The 22,958-nt window shown below is 33.1% G+C and overlaps 2 protein-coding genes across 4 annotated transcripts in view; one reads left to right on the forward strand and one right to left on the reverse strand.

Moving 5' to 3' along the window:
* Positions 1–22,958, forward strand: part of LOC127107217 (pentatricopeptide repeat-containing protein At1g56690, mitochondrial) — an 83,332-nt gene that overhangs the window by 7,544 nt on the left and 52,830 nt on the right. The gene's annotated exons all lie outside the window — the stretch shown is intronic.
* Positions 1,742–5,430, reverse strand: LOC127107218 (shikimate O-hydroxycinnamoyltransferase). Of its 2 annotated transcripts, XM_051044515.1 has the most exons (3): positions 5,277–5,430; positions 4,357–4,791; positions 1,742–2,877 (listed from the first exon to the last, which is right to left on the reverse strand). In XM_051044515.1, the coding sequence occupies exons 2-3, from the start codon at positions 4,762–4,764 to the stop codon at positions 1,984–1,986; spliced, it is 1,302 nt and encodes a 433-aa protein (XP_050900472.1). In that variant the 5' UTR covers positions 4,765–4,791; positions 5,277–5,430; the 3' UTR covers positions 1,742–1,983. The 2 variants fall into 2 exon arrangements, with proteins under 2 accessions (XP_050900472.1, XP_050900473.1); XM_051044516.1 differs by lacking the exon at positions 5,277–5,430 and having other exon boundaries at positions 4,357–4,806.

Here is a 22,958-nt window from a genome sequence, read left to right on the forward strand (position 1 = left end):
ATAGACGATCCACATATATTGAGATAACCAAGCTGCATTGCATACTGCTTTGAATCCAGTTTTTCATAAGAGGACCAAATATATTGAGATAAATTGTTTGTTCGAGAAAAGATTGAATCAGACGATATTGTCATAAGTTTTATCTACTTTAATGATCAATAGACAAATGTGTTTACAAAATGCCTACAAGATCATAGAACTAATTATATGTGGTAAACTTAATGCATTTGACTTATATGCTCAAATTTGAGGAAGAATATTGATCTTTGTATATATAGAGTATTTTATATAATACTTCACTATATAATTCAACTTCCGTTTCACACACATGATTTTATCCAAATATCTCTCTTTCTTTTGGTTTTCAACACTATATAGAGTCAGAAGAGGTTCTCAGTCATACAATTATATTTATTTAGCCTGTTTGTTTTGCACAATGTTTTGAATTTTAAAACAATAAAATAAAAAAGTACATTACTTCACTCTAATAAACCTTTTGGATCGAGGCTTTACAACATACAATTGCTTGATCTGTAAGATTGTATAAGCATGCTTAGGAATATTACTTTACTCTAAATTCTTTCAACCACTATATGGACTTGTGTCATTTGTTGTGTGCCTTCCAATCTTTTGACATAAAAGTAAAAGTAATTTGAAAACTATTAAAAGCAGCATATTTACACTACTTGTGGTATTTAAATCGCGGACAGTTGGATCGATATTAGACAGTCTAGATTTTAGGTTCGGTATTGACCGGAAGGAATCGAAACCCCTACTTTTGCAAGTGAAATACATCCACATGTGCTCATCATCGCGATTAAGATTACAAGCATCTGATGCAGCACAAGGTAGGGGCTCCAAATGAACATTCTTCTTGCTTCTCTTTCAAGCAACCATATCTCTACATAGAGAATTTGATCCACAGACATTGCTTTCTTCACAGATGATTCTTTCCCTCTCTTTTTACAGCTTATATTAACCCTTTTTCTCCTTCTACCAACTTCAAATATAGTAACCATTATCAAATTTTGTAGATTGAATCTTCAGTCCATGATGAGACTAAGATTTCTCACATGTTTCATCATTGTTTTATGGACTCGAGCCATCTCAATCTCGAGTTTACATCAAAATTTCAGTTCGCAACAGAGAGGTCTAAACTCATCAAATAGAAACATACAAACAAAGCAACCTATTAGTACTAACCATTCTTCACCTTTTTAAGAATCATTTCCTTAAATTATGGTTATGCAAGATTCTTGTTTTTGCTTCTGTGCTAATACTAAAATTTTCTTTCATACTATTTGTAGGAAACTATGGAAGCATAAAGGAGAAAAAGTTTGAACAGGCTTATGCCTTAAATAAGAAAGCTAATAGAGGAAAAGGAACAACCACCGGTGGTGCCAATGTTAATTACCGTTCTGAACCTCGCCGTTCTAAAAACTCTGCACCATCCATGTTATCTTGGATTTCATCTCTGTGTGTAAGCTTTGTTTTAATATTTGTGTTCTCTTTCCATGCTAAGTTGCTTTGAATTTTGTCACATTTTTAGTGTCGCGTGTTTCTATTTGAAGCATGAGATTCTTTTGAAGAGAAGATCATTTTGTACATCATAAAGTATTGTTGTTCTTTCAAATTCTCAAAACAACACCGATAATAGGTTTCAGCAATACCTCTCTTCTCCGCGATTTGTGTGTGAGTTTCGCTGTTAGGCTCATTGGAAAGAAAATTTGAAGATAGTATATCAAATGATAAATAACTACAATACCGATAATAGGTGTTCGAATGTTTGAAGTTTTGTGCAAACTGCAACATCAAATTAAATTGTTTACAGATTATAACACTCTCAACAGATTTACTCTATTGTAAGCTGAAACAAGTCTCATTAACATTTGCATAGAGTTCACCAAAAGTACCAAAAGAAAAACCAAAAAACTAGGAAACAAAACACCACCTTAGAAACACAGTGCTGTTCCAATTGTTTCTTCAAATATCATACAAGAATTCCTTAAACACTTTCATATGCTCGTGTTGAAGAGCAATCGCCACCGATAAACTCCCATCGTTTGTTGAGCTTGGAATTATAAAAGAAAGTCCCTCATAAGCAATCCCACCAGGTCCCATGAAAATAGGCCTTCCCCAACCGAAATCAGCATCGTGAATCGGAAGCCTCGCCCAACTAGTAATACCGAGATTCGGACACTTGAAAGTATGCGCACCGCGAACAAGAGCTTTAAGATCAGGCTGTAGCTCTAGGAAATCAAGAGCAGATCTTAAATACTCGTTGTCCATTCGCGACAACGCGTTGTGGATTCTACTTGCAGCATACCATGTTGGTTTTGACATGAGATCACCTGCAATAGCTATAGGTGTTGTTGTGAATATCACATTCCCAAAGTAACCCGGTGGAGGAGGAGGCTGCAATCTCGCCCTTCCGTCGGTTGCAATATACAATTTGGTTTCTTGATCATCGGGCAACGATCTTGCTTTGCACACGCTTCTCCAAACATGACCAGCTAACATCTCGTAAGAACTGTAGTGGACTGTGTTACCGGCTTCTTTCGACTTAGCTTTCAACGTGTTGAGTTGCTCGCGAGTCAATTTGAAAATCGACACAGCTGCACCGTCTGAGCCTGGTTTTGTAGGCTGTTGAGAAGCCTTCATGGATGGTGGCGGCTTGTATTCAATGTGATCGAAAACAGGCCGAGGAGGATCGCTGGCGCGGAGTAGCGTCCGGTCGATGAACGGTGGGATGGAAACATCTAGGCCGCGAGCTACATCCGACCATGTGTTGATGAAGTGAAGACCAGAAGCTCCATCTGCTACATGATGTTGCATACCAACACCAAGTGATACTCCTCCACATTTGAAATATGTTACCTGCATAAATTGTTGTATGTAGCAAAGTTATGAAAACATTAATCAGTAATAACAAATACGACTCGACATTAATACGGCGACATCGATAATAATTTAAAAAATGGAGGTGTCCGATACGAACAGATACGCATTTTTTTCAAACGTATCAGTCTTACGTATCAGTCTTACGTATCAAAATAATGTATGATTAGATGTCTTTTCATCAAAGGTTGGTGAAATGAGTCAAGAAAAAAAATCAAAGATAGGTGAATTTGTTAACAACCACAAAATCAAAGATAGGTGAAGATAATGACAAATTGTTTAATTAAAAAATTAAAAGCATGCAAAAGAAGAAAGTTCATGACATCATTGTGACGTTGGGTTTAGCAGCCACTCCAACAACAACAAAAAAAAAAAAGCAAAATATATATTATATTGATTTATTGGAATTAAGTGCTGGATTATTATATTTCTCATAGGGATGGCTATAATTGATTGTGGAAGGTGCTTCACTTTAATAATGCTCTTGTCTTTGTGGAAAATGTGTCAATAAAGAATATGGTATAGAATAACAAAAATAAATAAATAATTTAGACATGCACAATATTTAACATTTAGAATATCATAAAAAAATAATATATAATATTTAGAATTTCATAAAAAACCATGCATAATATTTTCGTAGAAAAATGATTATAAATGATTATGTGCGTTTTTTTAATCATACATCACGAGATTAGTACGTGTAAAAATATCATTAATTTAATTTATGTCGAAGAAATATGATTAAATTATATAATTAAATTAATTACTATTGAATTAACTATATTGTTACACGTAATTAAACAAATATTATATATCATATAGTGTATAAAAGAAATGTAAAAGAGAGTTATTAATTTTCTTATTTTCATTTTCTTCTTTTACTTGACTAGCTAAGAAGAGAATATTTTTTCAATATTGGTTTAGACATATATACCCCTCTCACTATGAAAGTGACAACTCTAACCTAATTTTTTTTCTCTTTTAAAACTCATAAATGTAATTAAATGAAAAGTATAAATTGAAAAAGGAATCACTATCATGGGAATAAGTACTGAAAATTTCCATTCATGAAAAGATTCACATCAATAATAAAAAAAAGTTGGTTATGAGATCTTTTGCACATATAGTACATAAAACTAAAATAAATAAAAAGAATCTCAATTTCCCCATAAGTATAATTAGTTTGATCTCCTTTTAAAAAAATAGTATACCATAAAATTATCCAAAAATAAATAACAACTAACAAAAACAAAACATTTTATAGTAAAATATAAATTTTGTCCCTTAAATTGATTTTCTCTTCACAGATCCTATTTAGTTCTTTAACAATAATAAATATAATAATATTATATAATTTCTAAACTATTCATATTTCATCATGTTATTAATAGATCAATTACTTCTTTAACAAAAGCTCATAAACTAACAAATAAATGAAGAAAATTTGAAACCTACCTGTAACACTAGAAGGGGATAAGTTTCGATTCCGCGCGAATAATCAATTGTTGGGATTAGCTGACGGAGCTCAAGCGTGGGAGCAAAGTCACCAAAATCGTCGATAACCGCACCAGTGTCGGCCTCGACAAAGAGCACTCCCTGACCATCACAATCAATCTCAACACGACCGTCTTCGTCGCGACGAAGACGGCCAGCCATTGGATAAAATGGCACAAGCACTTTGCTAAGAGCTTCCTTCATAATCTTGACGTCGAAGTAATTCGACGCACCATTGTTTCTGTAGAAATAAACACTTGGTGTGTGAAAATTCGGTACCACCAAATCGACGTTGGAGTTCCACACCGTCCGCCGTGTAACCTCCTCCGACGGCCGCACCATAGTCGAATCTCTCACATTTATGATCATTTTTTTTGTCTCTGAAATGGTTTGGTCCTATAAGCCACAATCATTAACTAATTTTTATTATTATACAAACATCACCATCAAGACAATAGAAACACATACATAACGTAAGTGAATCTTATATACTACTTTTAGAAGACATTCTTCTGATCAATTTTTTAATAAAACGTACTAGTACTTTAATATATTAAATAAATTTCTAAAAATTGAAAAATAATGATGATTTAATGAAGAAAAATCTCCAAGAAACAAATTGTAATTGCATGTAAAACAATAGTCACATAATTGAAGATTAAGACACTTGAATCCTCAAGTGTTAAAAATCTTAATATAAACAAACAAATCCTAAACAATTATGAAAGAATTAATACTTGAATTCTCTATTGCATCTCTTTCATTGATTCGAGTTGAAACCAAGGAATTCAAAGCCATGGCTAAAAAGTTTTGATAGACATTGGAATATAAATGGAGTGAATGAGATGAAAATAAAAAAGAGAAAGAAACATTGTTGTTACCTTGAAGAAGAGAAGAAGTGTAGTGTTGAGGTGGTTTGGGATTTGGTGTGTGTGAAATTGAACAAGAGTCCTATGGTATTGAGGTTCTTATTATAGAACTTCTACTTTTCAAGACAAAAAAATGTTAAAATAAGAAAGTGTTGGGTTGGTTCACTCACCAACTCCCCCAACCCTATCCACCAATCATGAGTTGCCACGTAGGCAACAGCCTAAAGCATACACACAATGTAAAATCATAAGTGGACAAGCCATTACACCTTTCAATTGTTAAGTTGGTAAGATAGGGACCTATGTTCTTTCAATTGTTAATTAAGCATAATCATAAATTCTTAATCAAATTAGTGAAGCTAATGAAACAAAGACTAATTTAAGTATGGGGCTTTTCTTTTCCAACTAATTTGATATTGGAATTTCTTAATTAGTTGAACTAATGCCATCGAGTTTTTTAATGTTTTGTTTTCTTGCCGTGAGGAAATGTTTTTTGTAAATAAAAATAAACGTATATTCAACATGCTTTTAATGACAATGAAAACATTTTAACTCTTTATTAGAATAAGGTTCATTGTACTTTGAGGTCAATTGCATTTGGTTCTAGAAGGGATAGAGTAATGCTAATGTTATCAGTTTTATAATTTAAAAAATGATTAAAATTTTATTCAAAATATTTATTAATAATATTGTTGACTATTTCAATTTCTTTTAAATTAAAAATACAAATAAATAGGTTAAATTATATAATGGATTCCCCTAAATCGAAGAAATAGATGAAATGTCAATTTTTTTATTATATTTTTTATTTATAATGTTTCATAAAAAGATGAAATGTCAATTTGGTTCTCTCTCATTTTTTTACATCATAAATCGATGAAATGTCAATTTTTTAATTATATTTTTTATTTATAATGTTTCATAAAAAGATTCTTATATATGGTTCTTATATCATGATCGGTCAAGTTTCACAAGTCAGATATCATTTAAAAATAGATAAATTGGCAATTTCAAATATAAAAATGTAAAATGAGGACTAAAACGGTTAAATTTTGAAATAAAGAGATTGGTTTCGTGGATCACACAAAATAATGAAATTAGAACTATAATTAAGTCAAATAAATATAATTGATAAAGATTGAATCTCGATCAATAACTCATATTATATAAAGAGTATCAAATTATTTTTGAATACATTTATATTCTTTAAAAAAAAGAAATCGCCACCCTTCTTTCCACAACCCTAATTTTTTCATTCATTAAAGATTAGTGATTTTATGGTCAATTTTTGATCTAGAATAACCTCTCTAAATTCTCTTTCCTTTGTTTTTGTTCAAATAAATTATTGTATTTTTCTTCGCGATTTCGTCGTCTTCGTGCGACATTGTATTGGTCGTCGTTTTTTTTAGTGTTATTTTATTTTTCCATTTTGGTGCGGTGTTTGTTCGCAGATCATCCTATTTACTTTATAGAGATTTTAAATTTGTATTATTGGATCTATTATAACAATTTAAATGAATGAATATCATTTTTAGTCAAAAATAATAATAATTAAATATATTTAATTATAATTATTTCAAATAAATTTAATACATTCACTTTCTTTCTCCTACAACACATATAATCATCTTAATAAATAATTAAAAATATTATTATCAAAATAATAATTAATATTATATTAAACTTCAAAAACAAAGTTTATTAAATAAATAATTAAAAAAATAAATTATTGTGCAAATGGAGAATTACAAAAGAAAAGAGTGTTGGGAGGATAATAAATAAATAATAAAATAATAAAGTAATTGTCAAAAATGGGTAATTAGAAAAGAATGTTTGAAGTATATTAATAAATAAATAGTGATTGGAGGTGTTATATTCCCCCACCAACTCCTATCCCTATCCTATTGAAAGAAAATCAAAATGGGTTTGAATGGTGGGGTCGAAGGCAAGTTATGGAGGTGTGGAAAGTGAAATAGTGAGTGGGGCCCAGGTAGTGCAACAAACAAGCGTCAGTCAGTCGCGACCTATGACGCATCTTAGTCCGCCAACCAAGACTTATCTTCCAAGATATTAAATCAAAGCTTATAAGATAAAATTTCCAATTTTGTTTTTTTGCTAGTGCATTGAGTTAAAAATAAAATAAAAAAAGTGCAAGTTTGATATCTGTTTTCTAAAATTAAAATTTCGACTATTTGGCTTTCTCTAAGACTTGAAAAGAGAAATAATAGAATGACAAAAAATATATTTAAACATTTTTGGTTTGAATATGCTTCAACAATGAAAATGCATCCGGACATCTAGATTCTTGATTCATAGACGCATTAGGTTTTTTAGGATAATCTTATGGACAATTGATATTGGACCCTTAGTCTATTGAATGTCTTTTAAAAAAATTATCTATTTTCTGTCTACTCTTCGTGTGTTAGTCAAGTCATCTTCATATTTTGTCATCATAACTTTTATGAAATTTGTCTAATTAAAATGATTTTGAATCTTTATTAAAATGCTAAAAAAGAGAAATGTATTAGTAATAAAAATGCTTTAAAATAACGAAATTGACTACTAAACACATAGTGTGTCGAACTGTCATCAGAATCTCAAATTTGAACATTTTCTTGTCCTTAAGGAAAATATTTGAAACATGAGATTTTAGAGAAAAAAACACGATGAGTTACTTGCTTCAATGATAATTTCTAACTTGACGATACTTACCAAAGTATTTTCATGATTTTTTCAATCTTCACTTCCATTTTCATACCTTCGGATGGATACCTCGAAAGTCTGTATTCATGCTTTGGCCTTTTTGAAGTTGATAGTGTCGTTCTACTTGAAGGTGCATCGCTATTGTCTTTTTCTTGTGATTTTTCTCTATTTTTCTTTCATTATTTGTCTCATTAATTCGTCGACGTAACTTTCACAATAAAGTATTGTGAAATTTGTTTGGTTAAGATGATATTTATTTGGTTTGGTCTTTTCCACTAATCTTAATATTATTTATTGAATATTTACAAAACAGAAATGCATCAACCGTAAAAGTACCTAAAAACGTCAAAATTGAATACTAAAAACATAGTGTGACTAACTATTATCACAACCTCAAACTTGAACATTTCCTTGTCCTTTGGAAAAATATTCAAAATTTAAGGTTTAGGAAAAATGAGAATTTAACTCCTTGATGATAATTTATAAGTTGATGCTACTTAAAAAAGTATGATTCATGACCCTACTCAATCTCCATCTCCATTTTCAAACCTCATGATGGATAACTCAAAAGACTTTAATTATGCATTTTATCCATTCATTTTTTTCTCTTCTCACCAATTCACTAAAATAAAAAATGTTCACTTCTCGATAGGATTGAATAATTTCTTAATAGTATATCAAATCATTATCATACACACACGTTTTAGGTCTTAGGTGTTGTAACGCAACTTGGATTAAGGTGAGATAAATTTAGGCAAAATAGGCTAATTTTTGGAGTTAAAGAATAAATTCCCTTATTCATCTATTTTACTATTTGTTTCCATATTCAACTCTATAAGAGACAAGTTTGAACTTTCTGAGACTTTTTCTTATATTTTTGGTATCAACTTGTTTTCTTTTCTTTTTGCTTCTTTGAACAAACATTTTGTTCTTTCTTTTCTCTTCTTTTTTATGGGTATCTATGTTTTCAAATTTTCTTTTTCAAAGACTCTTCTCATTATACATGCTCTTAATACCATAATCTCAAATTTTGAAGGTTGATATTTTAGAGAAAACATAAACTTAAAGATACACTTAAGATTTATTTTTTCATAATTACCTAACTCTAAGGAGATATAGGGATTACAAATAATTTTTATAATAATAGCATTTTATTTGGTTTAAAAATAAAAGGGTTAAGGAACAAAGGGGTTAGAAACAAATACATTTATCAATAATCAATAAGGTAATCCCAAGGGGATATAGGTTTCAAGAAAAACTGCGCATTTGTATGTATATATCAAGATAATTAATTATAAAGAAGTAAATCAAGTTCTAGAAAATTTTATTGCACATGGATATACTCATATTCAGACAAAAATTGTATACATTGATCATTTGACTCAAATCCTACTTGTTTAGGTATCTTAAAATCGAAAGATTTTTTAGATACATTTTCATCTTTAGTTGTTATCATCTTCTTAGTCTTTTAATCTTCCATGAATCTTTAAACATTCACATTAGACATCTAGTTTACTTCACAATCAACTTGTATTTATCCTTATCAGTATAAACTAAAAATTTAAAAACACAATTAAATCTCATAGTTCAAATCTATTTTCTTCCAAATTTGTTACAAGAGAGTACAAATGAATTAAAAAAATAGTCTACCAAGTTCCCAAGAACAAACCATATTTTCTACCAAAATATTTTTCAATAGCTTCAACTTTCTATATATGAATCGCACAAATTTAAGGCGTTTAAAAGGGTTTCACAATCCCTTAAGTGCCTCCAAAGATCTTCCAAATTCCAAGAACTTCAGGAATTCTACTCTTGTCACTCTAAGTTTCCCTTATGTTTTTATGTTTTTACCTTCTTTTACATTATTTTATAATTTAAAATTATACCTTTTAATTTTTTATTTTTTATTAATTAATTTTTAATAATCATTATAATATTGATTTTTCATGTATTTTAGTCTAAAAATCAATATAAAATCCAAAAAAATCATAGTCTTTTAATTATTACCTTTATTACATTTATTTTAATTATTTTTATTATCATTTATCAAATTATTAAAATAAATTATTTAGTTATTGTTAAATTTCAAGAAGCCATTAATCCATCCAAATTCATTGGTCTGGCCATAAAGAAATAGATAAAATCAGGTTAAATGAAATCATTCCAAAAATAGACAAATTTTATTCAACTTTTTAACATAGTTTTTATCTATAAATAGTATGGAGTTTTTACATATTTTTTCATCCACAATTTATCAAAGTTGTTGCTCTTCCCACTGAAGAACAACACCAAAACCCCAAAGCATCAATCTTATCTTGTCACTGGTTATAATCTCCTCCCTTATATTGGTTTCTTTTTACTTTTCATTATAGAAATTGTTTGACATTCTATTTTTATGTCTAATATGTCTAATATTCTCACTGGTTATAATCTCTTCCCTTATATTGGTTTCTTTTTACTTTTCATTATAGAAATTGTTTGACATTCTATTTTTATGTCTAATATTTGTTTAGGGAATTAATATGTTTGTGTTTATGGTAGCTTATGATAATATGATCTCTCAATTGTTGTCTAGATATTTGATATTTGCTCCGGATTAGTTTCACTTGATTCTTTTTTTTATTTATATATTTGGGGTTGTTTTACTTAGGGCATGTTTGAGTAGATTTTTAAAAATGTATTTTAGTTTTTAAAAAATTTAAAAATAAAAACTTGTTTGAATATAAAATTTTGTAAAGTTGTTTTAAAGAATTGTTTGTAATTTTATTGTTTTTATAACTAAAATACTCATACAGCATAAATGAGTTTTGATTTTCAATTCTCCTTTTAAGTTTTGCAAAAAAATATGAAAAGTAAGCATTTTATTAATGGTATAATAGTAGTAACAATTATCAATTTGAAAAGAATAAAATACGTATAGTATTATTCTAGTTTTAGAGAAAATCTGATGCCTATGTTATGACAAGGCCTCATAGTTTTTTTTAATAAAGGCTTCATATTTTCAAATAATAATGCAATAATATTCTATTTTTAACAAGAATAATATTCGTTCATAAAAAAATGATTCATACAAAATTAATGTAATAATTTAAAAAAACACAAATTGTATTATGTAGTGAAACTTTTTTTCTTGGCTTCTGCAATGAATAGGAAAAAAGTTAATTCTAGTAAATATTAGTAACTAATTTTGTTTAATCAAGTATCATGACATATAAATGTTAAATATGGATTCACTTAAAAATATTTGCTAAATTTATTTTAATGTATTAAAATACATTTAATCATAATCAAATTAAAAAATAAGGCTCTCCCTCCTATTTTACTTTATTCATGTAATTAATCTTCATATTTTAAATACAAATTGTTTTAATCCCTTTTGTTTTTTTTTTTTGCCTTTAATATTGACAATATTTTCAATTTTAAATGGTGTGCGGATTGTAAAATGTGAAAAATTATCGTACATAAATATTTTGTAGAATTTTATAGATAGAAAAATACAACATTTCATCAATTTATAGCTTAACAAAATTGGAAAAATTAAAATTGTTTGAATTAAAAATAGATTAACTAATTACGTTAATCGGATAAAACAGAAGACCAAAAATCAACTATTAAAAGGTAATAACTATGAAAATATATATTTCAAACAAGTTTTTTAAACTTTTAGTTTTAAAACAATTTTTAAAAACATACTTATCAAACTAGTTAAGAAGTACCTCTTATATTTTGTGATTAAAATCTTTTTTAATAAATTTATTTTTTATAATTAAAAATTATAATTATATACTCTTATTTTCTAAATCAAATTAAAAACATCTTTTTTTGAAAATCAAGTTGATTGGCTGGTGTTACACCTTACCAATCAACAGATCAATTTAAAATAAATTCAAACTCACTCAAATATCATGTTCTCTGCCCTTGTGCATTGAGATATTTTTATCAAACTTTTCTCCACCCCCGATGCGTCGTGAACATTTCAATAATCTAAAAATAACAAACCAATAGTCACAGATGGTTCACTAACTATTTCAACAAATGGTTCAACATGTGAGTCAATGGTGACTTCAGTAGACTTACCATTATTCTTTGTTTCATTCTTCTCTGAGTTAGCCTTATTTGCTATTTTCTTTTAGACATTAGTTGGGACAATCATATGAAGAGGTACAACATCTTGTTCGTCAAGCTTGCTGCTTGACTCAGAAACCCTATATTTCTTTGTTGTTTTCTTCCCTAACTTGACTCGAAGCCTTCTAACCCCATTAGCATTTGTAACAAATTTAGTAGTCTTAGCTTTTTCATATGTTTGACTCATATTCGTATAAGATTGAAGAACTTGAAAGAAAAATGAATGAGCAGTTTTGTGAGAACAATATGGAGAGAGAAGTAGATTGTTCTTCTTGCTTGTAAAAATGAAGCATTTATAAGGAAAATATGAAATAGGAATAATCAGCCTTATTTCACGTGCAACAATGATCATATGAGGGAAATATATCTCTATCCTTGCATGCTTCCCTTGCATTAATTTCTATAAATTCACACATGTAAAAGTACCACGAGCACCCCTGAGCTTTTCAAACTTAACAACATCTAAGGCTTTAGTGAAAATATCTCCTAGCTGCTTTTCAGTTACTACATGCTCAAGGTTTATAATTTTATCTTCCACAAGTTCCCTGATGAAATGATGATGAATGTCAATGTGCTTGGCTCGACTGTGTTGAACATGATTCTTTGAAATATTAATAACACTTAAATTGTTGCAATATAATGTCATGACATATTGTTCGACATTGTAATCCTTCAACATTTGTTTCATCCATAGCATTTTGGTGCAACTGCTCCTTGCAGCAATGTACTCAACTTATACATTAGAAAGAGGGACACAATTTTGCTTCTTGTTGAACCAAGAAATTAAGTTATTGTCAAGAAAGAATCATCCACCAGATGTGCTTTTTATATCATCAACATTTCCAGCCCAATCAACATCACAATACTCTACTAGTATTGAGTTAGTATCATGAGAATAGAGAATACCATAGTCACAAGTCCCATTTATGTATTTCATGATTCTCTTCACTTGAGTGAGATGCCTAGCTTTGGATTTATCTTTGTATCTAGCACAAACACCTACAATAAATGTGATCTTAAGTCTGCTTGTTGTGAGATATATCAGACTACCAATCATACTTTTGTATAGAATTTGATCAACATCAACACCATTATCATCTGTGGATATTTTCACATGTGTTGTAGAAGGAGTTCTCTTATGACTTTCCTTATAAAGTCCAACTTCTTCACTATACTCTTTTCATACTTGATTTGATAAATAAAGATGGTGTCTTCCGTTTTCTTTACTTATCGACCAAGAAAACATGTGAGTTCTCCTACAAGACTCATCTCAAATTCATACTGAAGGTGAGAAAAACAAGAAAGGGGGGTTTGAATTGTTTGAAAAATAAGCGCTTTTGCAAAAAGAAATCACACAAAGATTTTATACTGGTTCGCTTATAACACAAAGCTACTCCAGTCCACCCGGCCAAGGTGATTTCGCCTTCAACAAGGACTTAATCCACTAATCTTGAAAGATTACAAACAACCCCTAAGAGAGAAGAAAATCTCTTAGTCCTCTCAAGTCTACAGACTACAAAGAGTCACTTGAGGAAATCAAATAAAAATAGATACAAGATGTGTAATCTAGAGTGCTTCTAAGAAAGCAAATATTACAAACTTAAGAACAAATTTTTCACTTGATAAGCAAAAGCTTAGTGAAAATCTTTGAAGAACAAGGATGTTTTTCTTGAGCGTGATATAATTTCAGTATAGTTTTGGCTAGTGATTTCTTGCTTACTGAATGTTGATTTCTTCTCTATTTATATAGGAGTTGAAGTAGTGTTGAAATAGAGTTGAAGTAGAGTTGAATCTGGTGGATATAAAGATGTAGTTACGCCATTCCATAAATAGCTTCTGCAGGAGACTTTTTCTCTTAGAAGTGACTACTTACCACAAGTAGTATCTTCTCTCTTGGAAGTGGAGATTAACGTCTCTTTCTAATTGAGGAAATCCATTTGCAGAACTTTAACTTGGCTTAAACGTTACTTCATCATGATTAACAATTCTGATTAGAGTCTTCGTGTATCTGGGAATCTGGCTTCTGATGTTATCTCTTGAAAGTTCAGATGGTGCTGATAACTTCAGAGTTTACAGAAGGCATTTGTTCAGAGTTAGAGCTTCTAGACTTTACTTCATGTTCAGATGCTTCTGATACTTTGCAGTTTTGTCCAGAGTCAGAGCTTCTTGAAACGAGATTCCACTTTAGATGCTTCTGATACTTGATAATTTGTATCTGATCTTGTTGTGCATCTGATGACATCATCAGATTTATTTCTTCTTTCTTTAGAACCCTGCACACTTAGAAACTTTTCGTTAGGGTGCCATTTTTGGTTTCATCCTTTGTTATCATCAAAATCATGGAATCTGTTGTAGAACAATTTTTGTTCTTACAATCTCCCCCTTTTTGATGATGACAAAACAACTTAAAATAGCAGATGAAACATGAATAAAATAAGATCAGATAGACAGAAGCTCCCCCTGAGTTAGTGCTAGGGAGTTCAGAAGTTCTTACCAGAGCTTTTCAAGTAATGAGATTTCTGAAACTTTTCTGCAAATTCTTAACTTTTAATGTTAGAGTTATTTAATCAAAGCTATTTCTACAATTGTTGCAGAATGCTTAAGGTTTTAGACATAATTTTCATCAGAGCTATTTAATAATTTCTCCCCCTTTTTGGCATAATCAAAAAGGCATAATAAAATAAAGAGAATAATAAAGAGAAAAACACTTCATTAAAAAGCACAAAGGCAAACAACAGTCAAAAACATCAGATTCAAGGAAGAATATCAGAGCTAAAAAGAAGTCAGAAGCAAAAACACTAGGCAAGCAAACAAAATAAATCCTAAGTGCCTAAGGGTTCGGAGGTTGAGGAAGTCTCTGAAGCAACATGGCAAACATGTTCTGGATGTTTTCATTCAAAGCATCTTGCTTGTCCATCCTGGCACGGAGCTCATTCTGATCTTTCTTGATCTCTTGCTGATCTTGCTTTATCTCTTTCAGGGTGTTAAGAATCAGAGGGATCGCAGAGGAAGACTCCCCCTGAATCAGAGCCTGCTGAGCTTCAGCTTCAGCAGCAGCTTGGGCTTCAGCATCCGCCTGAGCCTTGGCTTCAGCTTCCTGAATCCTTAGAAGTTCTGCTTCCTTTGCTAGTCGTTCTTCTTCTAACCTCTTTGCTTCTTCTTCAGCTTCTTTAGCCAATCTTTCCTCCTCTAATCTTTTGGCCTCAGCTTCTCTGGCCAATCTCTCTTGGAGCCTTTCCTCAGCATCTCTGATGTAGCCATTTCTGACTTGTTCAGAGATACTCTTCAGCCTATAAGACTCAGAGGTCATCCAACTAATGACTCTGTTCCAGTGTGTCCTAACAGATTTAGGATCATCACTAACTTCAGAGTTTTTAGCCAGAGACTTGACCTTCTGGACTGAAGCTTCTGCAACCTGTATAATGGCCTCCTCAAGGGTAGGTATGGTAAGTTCAGGTTCAGGTTCAGGTGAATGAGGTGGAGAGTTTTGAGGGCTGAGATTTAGAGGTTGAGGTTCAGATTCTGCTTCTGGTTGAAGTTCAGAATCTGCGTCTGGTTGAAGACTAGGGGATGAAGCATATAGTGGATTTAGGTCTAAAGGGTCAGAGTCTGGTCCAGGTACAGCGGGAATAAATGGTGGAGTGATATTAGAGGTGAAGGGATCAGATGGTTGAGTTTCAGAGGGTAAGGTTGTTGTTTGTTGTGGTGGAAGTGAAGTTTGGAGGGGTGAGGTTACTTCAGATTGTCTTATGGGTTGTGGAGCGAAATTTTTAGCATAAATTTCAGCTATTGTTGGGGAGTTAGGGTCAGAGTGTTCTGTGGATGATGATGAAGAAACACTAAAGTATGGGGGTGTTTCTGGTTCAGAGGATGAAGAAGAGCTGTGGTGATATAGTTGATTAGGGTCAGAGGTTGTTGTGAAATTACGAGCAATTTTTAGAACAGGTGGAGGTTGAGAGGTTCTGATGGTTGAAGGAGGGATTTCAGAGGTTGTAAATAATGGAGGTGTTGGGAGAGGAATAGAAGAGGCCATCATAGGTATTACAGAAGTAACAGGAGGAATAGACTTACCAGAAGAAGAGATTTTCAGAGGAGCTTTGGTTCCAGAAGATTCTCCAAGTCTGGGTTTCTCTGCCTTCCTTGCTTCCTCAGCTATCTTCTTCTCAGAAAGACCTCTTTTGTATCTGACCAAATCTTCTTCTGAATCCAAAAGGTCTTCAATTCTGAAATCAGAAATATCAATACCTTCATCCAGCAGACGCTGAAGGTAGATAGCAATGGCATCTCTAGGTTCATTCTTGAAGAACCTTTCAAGGCCATGAGGCATCTTCCTCTGATCTTTCAGAGCTTCCCAGGACACATCCATAGTGGGCTTGACTCTGATCTCCTTGATGATTCCCATGCTCTTCAGGTTTTTGGCATTCAGAGGCCTTCCAGTTTCTATAGCCAGATCATCCATCAGCTTGGCCTTTTCCAGCTGGTCAACCAATCCATGCTCAATGAAGACATCAGAAAGCAGTCTTCCCAGAGGGATGTAAGATCTTGGCTTCAAGCTGTTTCTGGAGTCTTTGACAGAATCCCTTAGATATTTGAAAAGAAGAACAGGAAGATTGATCTTGATACCTTTCTGAATGCAATATAAAATGAGTTTCTGATCAGCATTAATATAATCAGAGGAGTTGGAGGCTGGACGATGATGAATGGTTCCCAGAATTATTTTCAGCCAAACTCGGAGGTTCTGATGAAGCTCCTTGTTCTTAGAGGGGTTTCCTTCAGCGTTTGCTTTGAAGATAGTTGGATTGATGACCTCAGTAATGCGCTTAGACCTTGGAGGAATGTTGTAAATCCTCTTTCCTCCAGTAGTCTCCATGTTCAACAAGGAAGCAATTGATGCTTCAGTGATGACAATCTTCACTCTCAGAACAAAGGAAACGATGAACTGGTCATCTGCATCAGCATGTCTCCAAAATTCTTTGACCAGAAGAGGGTAGATTGGACCATAGAGCCTGTCGAAGTAGTTTTCCCAACCTTGCTTGTAAAGATCTTCAGTAAGATCAACACCGTTTCTTCTCAAATTCTCAAAATCAACCAGCGATTCACACAATACATCCAAATTTTCAAAGGAGGTTGCAAGATGAATGTGGCGTTCACGTTCCAAAATGTGAGGTTCTTGATAAACAGGGGTTGTGGTAACGCCTGTAACAGTAGGTGTTTGAGTGTTTGTGGTTTGGGGATTAGAAGCAGATTCCATTTGTTGGGAGAAGTTAAAAACTTCTTGCTCTTGAGCATTCATGAAGAAGGTTGAAGAAGAAGATGAAGAACTGAAGAGGTTGCAGAGAAAACTTCGAGAGAGGGTTTAGGGTTTAAGAGTGAGTGAGAGTGATAAGTGTGTGAAATGTGAGAAAAGTGTTTATATACCTAAGTAAAAACGCATGCAAAACGACACACATACCAGCGTTAGACACAAAACTCAAAATGGCACGCTTGGGGGGAAAAATGATTACAGCTCATAAATGAATGTCTAATCCCACAGTTTGCACACTGCTCGAGGAAAACTCAAACGTCTGCCTTTTGAATTTCTTGACAGCTGTCTAGAAGTTCTAAGGTTTGACGCTTCAGAGTTCCACGTGTTGATGTATCTGATCTTCAGGAATACCAAGAGATTGGTTCTGAAGATTTCTAACTCAGATATCTTCTTAACAATGTAGAAGTATCAGAGTCAGAGGCAGAATCATATTTGTTTTTATCAGAATCTTATTTTATATTTTTCAGAGCCATACTTCATTCAGGACAATTTTTAATGTTCAAATTTTCTAAGATGAAAAGAAATCTATCTTCAGCTAGAGGCTTAGTAAAGATATCTGCCCATTGATGTTCTGTATCAATGAACTTCAGCGTTACTATTCCTTTCTGAACATAGTCTCTAATAAAATGATGTTTAATTTCTATGTGTTTGGCTCTGGAATGTAAAATAGGATTCTTACTCAAACAAATAGCAGCAGTATTATCACAAAAGATAGGAATGTTACTCTCAAATATCTGAAGATCTTCTAGCTGATGTTTCATCCAGAGCATCTGAGTTGTGCACAGTGATGCTGAGATATATTCTGCTTCTGCAGTTGATAGAGCGATTGTTGACTGTCTTTTGCTAGCCCAGGAGATTAGATTGTTTCCCAGAAGCTGGCAATTTCCAGATGTGCTTTTTCGTTCTATTCTATCTCCTGCGTAGTCTGCATCACAATAACCAGAAAGCCTATACTCTGATGTTTTCTCATACATCAGGCCCAGGTTAGGAGTTCCTTTCAGATACTTAAGAATTCTCTTAACAGCTGTTAAATGAGATTCTCTAGGATCTGATTGGAATCTGGCACAAAGACAGACGCTAAAGAGAATATCAGGACGAGTAGCAGTCAGATAGAGAAGAGAGCCTATCATACCTCGATAGAGCTTCTGACAAACCTTGTTGCTTACCTCTTCCTTTTCCAGAATGCAAGTTGGGTGCATAGGAGTTTTTGCAGAGTTGCATTCAGTCATGTCAAACTTCTTCAGAACGTCTTTAATGTACTTGCTTTGATGAATGTACGTGACTTCTGGAGTTTGATTGATTTGAATTCCCAGAAAGAACTTTAATTCTTGCATTAGACTCATTTCAAATTCTGCCTGCATTAACTTAGAAAATTCTTGGCAAACAGAGATATTAGCAGAACCAAAAATAATGTCATCAACATAAATCTGGCATATCACGAGATCATTTTTATGGTTTTTACAGAAGAGTGTAAAATCAACTTTCCCTCTGATAAAATTTTGTTCCAGAAGAAAATTGCTTAGACGTTCATACCAAGCTCTGGGGCTTGTTTTAGTCCATATAAAGATTTTTTAAGTTTGAAAACATGTTCTGGAAAGTTTGAATTTTCAAAACCTGGAGGTTGATTTACATACACTTCTTCTGAAATATAACCATTTAGAAATGCACTCTTGACATCCATTTGGTATAATTTGATAGAATGATTAATAGCAAAAGATACAAGAAGACGAATAGATTCTAACCTCGCGACTGGAGCAAAGGTTTCATTATAATCAATACCTTCTTGTTGACTATAACCTTGAGCTACCAGTCGTGCTTTGTTTCTGACAACTTCTCCTTTCTCGTTCAGTTTGTTTCTGAAAACCCATCTGGTTCCAATGACATGAGTGCCTCTGGGTTTAGGAACGAGATCCCAGACATCATTCTTGGAGAATTGATCTAACTCTTCTTGCATAGCTGCCACCCAATCATTATCTTGAAGAGCTTCATCACAGGACGTAGGCTCAATCAGAGACACTAGTCCCAGAGGAATATCTTCAGAAGTTCTGAAGGTAGATCTGGTTCTAACAGGTTCATCTTTGTTTCCCAAAATCAAATCTTCAGATACGTTGCTACGACTCTTGACTTTCCTTGGAATTTCTGGAGATTTAATTTCTTCAGAGTCTGGAGTGACAGTTGCTTCTGGAGTTTTCTCAGATTCTACCAGAGTGATCTCTAAATCTGCAAACTTTTCAACTAGCTTTGACTTTTCAGAGTCAAGCTTATCATCAAATCTAACATGAATTGATTCCTCCACAATTTTGGTTTCTGTGTTGTATACTCTATAGCCTTTAGAGCGTTCTGAGTATCCTAACATGATTCCTTTCTGTGCTTTGGAATCAAACTTGTTTAGATGTTCTTTAGTATTTAATATAAAACAAATGCATCCAAAAGGATGAAAATAAGAAATGTTGGGTTTTCTTCCCTTACACAGTTCATAGGGAGTCTTTTCCAGAATAGGTCTAATAGAGATTCTATTCTGAATGTAACACGCTGTATTTACAGCTTCTGCCCAAAAGTGCTTTGCTACATTTGTTTCATTGATCATGGTTCTGGCCATTTCTTGGAGTGTCCTATTCTTCCTCTCTACAACTCCATTTTGTTGTGGAGTTCTAGGGCATGAGAAATCATGGGATATTCCATTAGAATCAAATAGTTCTTCAAAATCTTTATTTTCAAATTCTCCACCATGATCACTTCTGACTCTAACAATTTTAGAGTCAAATTCTTTTTGCACTTTAGAACAGAAACTGGTGAATACAGAGTGAGACTCACTCTTGTGCTTTAGGAATTTTACCCATGTCCAGCGGCTGTAATCATCAACGATTACTAGTCCATACTTCTTTCCATTGACTGATGCTGTTTTCACAGGACCAAATAAGTCAATGTGAAGAAGCTCCAGAGGCTTAGAGGTAGAAACAACATTTTTCTTTTTAAAAGATGTTTTTGAAAACTTTCCTTTCTGACAAGCTTCACACAGAGCATCTGAAGAAAACTTCAGTTTAGGCAGGCCTCTGACTAACTCAAGTTTAGTTAGCTGAGAAAGTTTTCTCATGCTAATATGGCCTAAGCGTCTATGCCATACCCATTGCTCTTTGTGAACTGACATTAAACATTTAACATTTTGATCTTTTAAATCAGAAAGATTTATTTTATAAATGTTGTTTTTCCTCTTGCCTGTGAAAAGGACAGAGCCATCGTTCTGACTAATGGCTTTACACGTTTTTTGATTAAAGATTACATCATAACCGTTATCACTTAATTGACTTATGGATAACAAGTTATGCATTAATCCTTCTACATAAAGAACATCAGATATAGAGGGAAGGGTACCATTACCAATAGTTCCGGAGCCTCTGATCCTTCCTTTCTGATCTCCTCCGAAGCCTACAAATCCAGCGTCTTTAAGTTCCAGGCTTTGGAACATAGACTTTCTTCCCGTCATATGTCGCGAGCATCCAGAGTCCAGGTACCATGACTGGTGTCTGAACTTTGCTGCATAGGATATCTGCAACATAGATAATCTTATCTTTCGGTACCCAGAATCTCTTGGGTCCTTTTAGATTAGTCTTCCCAGAGTTTCTTATAACTTTGGGTCTTCTATCATTCTTAAATTTTTGTTCTTGTGTGTGTGTGTAATGATATGAAAATGGAGATTTAAGCTGGTTACTGGTAGAGGTTTTATTTTCCTCAGAATCATACCCAATTCCCCTTTTATTATTCTGACCTACTCCATAAATCATGGATGCCATAATACTCCTATCTATCCCATTCTTCAGAAATTGTTGAAAGGCTTCTTCATATTTATAAATAATTTCATTTGAAGTTTGTGGTGCTTGAGACAACGTTTCTTCTAATTCTAAGCTTTTTGTTTTAGCTTCATCTCTTTCTAACGTTAGAGATCTGATAGTATCATCTCGTGCTAGAATTGTTGTCTCAAGTCTGCTACATACTTCAGATTTTGCTTTAAGAAGGCCTTTAATGTCTTTAACTTTTTGTTTTAATTTCTGAAGAGAGGTAAGAGTTTCTGATAAACATGATTCTAAGTCAGATCTAGAAAGTTCAGAAAATACCTCTTCAGATTCTTCATCTGAACTGCTGGATGTGGTAGCCATAAGAGCTACGTTGGCCTGTTCATCAGAGTCAGATTCTGATGATTCGGATTCACTGTCGTCCCAGGTGGCCATTAATCCCTTCTTTGTTCTGAAGGTATTTTTCTTGAAGCTTTCTTTCTTAGAGTTATCTTTCTTCAGCTTGGGGCATTCATTTCTGTAATGACCTGTTTCTTTACATTCAAAGCAGGTAATATCTTTGTTAGGTTTACCTTTTGAAGTTGACTCTGATCGATCCCCTCTGGGTCTTGATCTTCTGAAGTTGTTGTTGTTCCTCCTTTTCCAGAGTTGCTTAACTCTTCTGGTTAGTAGGGACAGTTCTTCTTCATCATCAGAGTCTTCAGATTCAGAGTCATCAGTGTCTGCAGTTTCTGCTTGAAGGGCTTTGGTTCTGTCTGACTTCCGTCTTTCAGGTCTGGACTTCAGCGCCACTGACTTGTTCCTTTTCTGAGGCTCATCCTCTTCTAGTTCTATCTCATGGCTTCTGAGAGAACTAACAAGTTCTTCAAGGCTGATATTGTTCAGATTCTTTGATAACTTCAGAGCAGTAACCATTGGTCTCCATTTCTTTGGCAGACTTCTGACTATCTTCTTAACATGATCTGCAGTCGTGTATCCTTTGTCTAGCACTTTAAGACCTGCAATAAGAGTTTGGAATCTGGAAAACATAGCTTCTATAGCTTCGTCATCTTCCATCTTGAAGGCTTCATATTTCTGGATCAGCGCCAGAGCCTTCGTCTCCTTGACTTGGGAGTTTCCTTCATGGGTCATCTTCAGAGAGTCAAGTATATCTTTAGCCGTCTCTCTGTTGGTGATCTTTTCGTATTCGTTGTATGATATAGCATTTAGAAGTATTGTTCTGGCCTTGTGATGATTTTTGAACTCACGTTTCTGATCTTCTGACATTTTGCTTCTGGGAACTTCAGCTCCATTTGAGACTGGAGGTTTGTATCCATCTGTGACAATGTCCCAGAGGTCAGCATCATAACCCAGAAAGAAACTTTCGATTCTGTCTTTCCAGTAATCAAATTTTTCTCCATCAAAAACAGGAGGTTTAGCATTGTAAGAATCTCTTTCATTTGAGTGAGCCATTTGTTTTTCTCGCACTGGATCTCTCTACACGGTTAAGTGTTTGATTTGAAAATCAATAACAGAGCCGGAGCTCTGATACCAATTGAAGGTGAGAAAAACAAGAAAGGGGGGTTTGAATTGTTTGAAAAATAAGCGCTTTTGCAAAAAGAAATCACACAAAGATTTTATACTGGTTCGCTTATAACACAAAGCTACTCCAGTCCACCCGGCCAAGGTGATTTCGCCTTCAACAAGGACTTAATCCACTAATCTTGAAAGATTACAAACAACCCCTAAGAGAGAAGAAAATCTCTTAGTCCTCTCAAGTCTACAGACTAC

The sequence above is a fragment of the Lathyrus oleraceus genome, chromosome 7, assembly GCF_024323335.1.
Source record: "Lathyrus oleraceus cultivar Zhongwan6 chromosome 7, CAAS_Psat_ZW6_1.0, whole genome shotgun sequence".
NCBI classification, from domain to species: domain Eukaryota; kingdom Viridiplantae; phylum Streptophyta; class Magnoliopsida; order Fabales; family Fabaceae; genus Lathyrus; species Lathyrus oleraceus.